The sequence below is a fragment of the Sinocyclocheilus rhinocerous genome, unplaced genomic scaffold (assembly GCF_001515625.1).
Source record: "Sinocyclocheilus rhinocerous isolate Xijiao unplaced genomic scaffold, SAMN03320098_v1.1 scaffold512, whole genome shotgun sequence".
Taxonomy (NCBI): Eukaryota; Metazoa; Chordata; class Actinopteri; order Cypriniformes; family Cyprinidae; genus Sinocyclocheilus; species Sinocyclocheilus rhinocerous.
This window is the reverse complement of record NW_015638979.1, coordinates 893,030-897,919: the sequence shown is the minus strand read 5'-3', so window position 1 is coordinate 897,919 and position 4,890 is coordinate 893,030. Positions and strand designations below refer to the sequence as shown.

General features: G+C 38.1%; 1 protein-coding gene across 3 annotated transcripts in view; it reads right to left on the bottom strand.

Moving 5' to 3' along the window:
• Positions 1 to 4,890, bottom strand: part of rnaset2 (ribonuclease T2) — a 16,462-nt gene that overhangs the window by 5,479 nt on the left and 6,093 nt on the right. For all 3 annotated transcript variants that reach the window (XM_016566274.1, XM_016566276.1, XM_016566275.1), the window contains 2 exons: positions 1,134 to 1,179; positions 531 to 605 (listed from right to left, as the gene is read on the bottom strand). In XM_016566274.1, the coding sequence (XP_016421760.1) occupies positions 531 to 605; positions 1,134 to 1,179 (121 nt within the window). The remainder of the gene's footprint in view (positions 1 to 530; positions 606 to 1,133; positions 1,180 to 4,890) is intronic.

Sequence of the window (4,890 nt, the reverse complement as noted above, 5' to 3'; positions counted from 1 at the left end):
GAGCGGGATCAACAAGCCCCGCGCTATCACACAGCGGCGCAGTCAGTCAGTGAGAGTCGTAACAGATGACGTCAAATCTTGCGGGATTCCATAAATAAAATACACAGAACCCCACTATTCGACAAATATACATAATGAAAAGATGATACAAAATGTAATACCTTGGAAAATGGCATTTAAGACTTTAATACTTTTTAAGGGCCTTAATTTTCTCTAAATTGATTTGTCAACTTTTAATACTTTTTAAGACCCCGCGGACACCCTGATAGTGATACTACTCCTGAAATGCCCATTTATGGATCAAACCCATTCACTTCCATTGTAAATGCCTCTCTGTAACAGACATATTTAAAGAAAAGAAGGGGCAAGTCAAAATGATTTTTTTTGTGGTAATCACCAGTATGTCACTGTTCTGCTGTTAATGGAATATTTAATACACTTTCCTTTTTGTGTTCTTGTCTTTTTATCTTCAAACAACCTTTTCAACCTTTTTTCTAACCACAAAGGTTGGTGTCTTTCTTCATTCATACCTTTCCTGGATGGACGCACTGAATCTTTGTCTTCACATTGTAGAAGCTAGTAATGGCTGTCTCCACCTCATCCAGCTATATAAAAAAATAATAATAATTTACTCACAGGTGACCATAATTACAAGATTCTTGTTTACTTCAGCCCAAAAATAGAGAAGTTGAAAAAATGCAACTAAAGATTGCAAAACGTCAGGCTATGAGTGTTGAAATGCTGATGTTGAGGCTGGGCAACAATAACGCACACAGAGGTTTAGGAAAATTCTTTGGGGCCTCTTATTAGATGCATGATACTTTTGGGAAATTTTTAACCTGATCATTATTTCAATTATATCATTCACGTAATCACAAGTTGTGGAATCACTTACAGGAACAGAAAACAGCAGGCTGAACCATTACAGTAAACAACTCTAACGCAACCCATGCTGCTGAATTATTTAAATATATACAAAATATACATATATATAAATCAATCACAGACTATACGTGCTCTACCTCTCAGGTCAAAGGTCAAAGAAAAATATTTACTTCATCTTCAAAGGACCACATATAGTTCAGTGTCTCTTAAATGATAATTACAGCAGGGAAGGGAATTAAACTACTTACTGTGTAGTGCTGCTCAGAGGGCATGATTCTGTTGTTCTTTAAAACACTGAAAACACAAAAGACTCATGAGGAAACCAGTGTCAACTAGTGCTGGGTGGTATGATGCTATTGGTTAACACATTTATGTGAGATAGCAGAAATATGTTAACCGGTAGTGTTTATATAACTACACAGCCATTATGGGCTGGACTGCTTTACTTGCTATTAAGGCATGTAATATGAATCAATGTTTTAATTGTTTATGCTTGCCGAGCAGCATTGTTATTTGCTACATTAAAGGGATAGTTCAACCAGAAATGAAAATTCTGTCATAATTTACTCTAGGACTGCCCTCGACTAAGGATTTTTCTGGTCGACTAGTAGTCGTTCATTTTAAGCATTAGTCGACCAAACGCACGTTTATTAATAAACCATTTAAATCATTATAATGAGCCTTTAATTGCATATAGCCTAATAAACACTCAAGCACATGCATAAAGCTTGCCACGGCGCACCAGCAGAAGTAATGATTATGAATGTGTCAGGGAAAAACAGTAAGGAGACTGAATTAACATTTCAATAATTTCTTGATAAACTAGTGCTTTCTTTGTTTTCGGCTTAAGAGATGAAGTCGGAGACACTGACACTGACTCGTCATCTCCGCAGTAGTGGACGCACCTGTATGCATGTTTCATACGGATACATAATCTGAGAATATTTGTTTTTTCAGATTCATTTGAAAGTAGACATTTCACTCTCTATAGATATAGTTTTAATGTCTGTAAGTCAAAGATATACACGGAGTTTTGCACTCAAGTTCACAGAGACCGAGACGGCAGAAAGCGCATCCTGTTTGCTTTCATTATTTTACAAAAGCGTAATGTTTTGTTGTTATTGTGAGTGCACACAAATAAAGGTAGAGTCTTTACAGATTTGAAAGATGTATTACTCTGATCTGTATGACCAAAAATGACAGAGTATTTTAAGAGCAAGTAAGTGCACCAGCGCCTCCATCTGTCCTGCAGTGAGCACGCTGCTGTTCAGCTTCCACACTCCACACAGACACTTCAACAGCGCACGTTTCTCTAGGTTAACATTAGATTGAGCGGCCATGTAAAGTTGCTAATACTTACATAATTCAGATGATAAGCCATATTTGAGGTCGATGAATGATAGTCGAGCATTTGGATGTACTGTATTAACACAAAGACTAGCCGCTAACGATCTGTCCGTCATGGACTGCCTGACTTCGCCTGTGGACTTTAAAAAAAAAAAATTTTTCTGCAACTAATACAATTTTGGTCGACCAAGCCTCTTCTGGTCGACTAACGATTAGTCAACTATTAGGGAACAGCCCTAATTTACTCATCCTCATGTTGTTTCTGTTGAACACAAAAGAAAATATTTTGAAAAATGTTGGTGGCAGCCATTGACTTCCATTGTATGGGGGGAAAAATACTATGGAAGTCAATGGCTACCAACATTCTTCAAAATATCTTCTTTTGTGTTCAACAGGACAAAGAAGTTCATGCAGGATTGGAACAACTTGAGGATTAGTAAATAATGACAAAAGTTTCATTTCTGGTTGAACTAACCCTTTAATATAGAATTTAAATTGAAGTGCGTCACAGTTGTGCATGTAAGTGCTATTTTACAAAAGCTCTGAGTGAGGCTTCAATCAGAATTTTGAGTCAGAAATATCAGTTTTATAATATTAGTTACTTTTTAACTAGGGCTGGGTATCGAGTTCGATACTTTTTAGGCACCGACCGAATTGCCTCGATACCATCGAGTATCGAAAAACATCTTGTCGTTCGGTACCGAATTTCGATACCTAAGGGGTTAATCTCATCAGCGTCAGTGAGCCAATAAGCCTGCAGCACTAGCCGGTGTGTTCGACTAGAAGAGGTGCGGCGCAGATCGATCATCCGCGAGAGCGATTCGAAAGCGCACGGAGCAGTCTGCTCTCTTTAGCTCTCGTGGTACTGTAATACCACCAGTATAGAGTAGCGCGGGAGCTGCGTGGAGTTCCGATCATATGCAGATGTCCGTTCATACTAACGTTACACGACCGAAAGCGCGTGTTGTGTGACCATTCAAGCAAACTGTAGCGTCATGCTACATACGACAATAAATAAGATTTATATTCCGCTTTTACTCAAAACTCACTTTAAACCACCATCGAGTGTTTGTAATAACTTCCGATTGCCGTCTAACAGGGCCGGATTTACGCATTGCTCAAGACATTGAGCAAATAAATATAACAAACAATAGGGTAAAAAATGACAAACTATTTCCATGTCTTCCACCTTTTTTATGTAGGCTACGGAAATCACGCTTTCTTTCTCCCAGTCTCTCTCACAGACGCACACACGCGGAGACGCGAACAGAAACTTCTTGTCAGCGCTGCACCGCGAATTTATCAGTAAAATAGTTTCGCAGCTGAAAAGCTACATGACATTTCTCAGTAGCGAGGTTCATGAAGGAGTTTAACTTAAAGATTCGCTATTAGAAGACGCTGCTGCTGAACGCTGCTGAGAGACGCATAGACGCAGGTATTCACACGCACTTAATCTCTCTCTCTCCCTCTCTCTCTCTACCGCATTAGACTGCATTAATAACTGCGTAAGCCTGCATATCAATGGCTCAAGCCTCTGTTATCAGCTCTAAAATGACGTTTTGGAATTTGCAACGGAAGGTTTGGGATGAGGTGCGTAAAAAAATTAGTTCAACCCACACGAGATTTCAGGACGGAAACATGTCAAATGTCTTGAAACAAATGATCTGAACAATGTCTTGATGTGTGGTTGGGACTCCAGGCCGTTAAAATTATTAGAGAAATAATGCACTCCCGGAGGTGGTTATGTGGCCACGACTATATGGTATGGTCTTTCTCAGTTCTCAAACAAATTAAGAACTATTCGATTTTTATTGACTGAACGCAAGCGCTTATTCCGATAGAAAACACTGTATCGGTTTCCACTGATTAAGAAATATTTTTGTTTGCTTGGGTGGTAATATTAGGTCTATTATATTAATAGGGAAGGGGGACCAAAAATGTGTTTTTTCTACGTCACGAAAATAGGTAAATCCGGACCTGCCATCTAATGTGTGTTTTGGCCATGTAATGTTGCTGAAATTAAATATGTTATTACCTCTGAGTCAGAGCAGCGATCATGGAAGAGAGAACACAAGCAGACAGCGCTGGAAGCTGCTAATGCTCATCAGTAAATCAGTGGAAAATAAATAGAAATCATGATTCTGTCTGAGCTATGCGTTTTAAAACAAACACTAACTAGTGTAAATGTAGCCTAACAGATGTGTAAACTGAAGACTATTTGAGCTTTATTAAAACTATTTTGCACTGATTTATTGTGTTGGTTACATTTTGTTCCTTTGTGCAGTGGCTCAGGAGATGAGTCTTTGAGTTTGTATAAACATCAACAAGCTGAAAAATAAAACCAAAGTTTTTTTTTTAGATAATGTAATCTTGTTAAAATTGATTTCATAAAATTGGTATCGAAAAAAGTATCGTTCAGGAACCGGTATCGAAGTCAAGGTATCGGTATCGATATCAAAAAATTTTGAACGATACCCAGCCCTAAATCCTACCATGTTTAGTATCAATGAATTCGTCTTCTGATGATCTAAACGAGAGTGTATATTATATGTTGGTACATAGGCAATATATTAGTGTTCTGAGAATCTTTAGTAATTTCGATTCAAGTTCCATATGCAAATTACCATGCTTTCACACAAAGGGTCATAAAACTCCCCA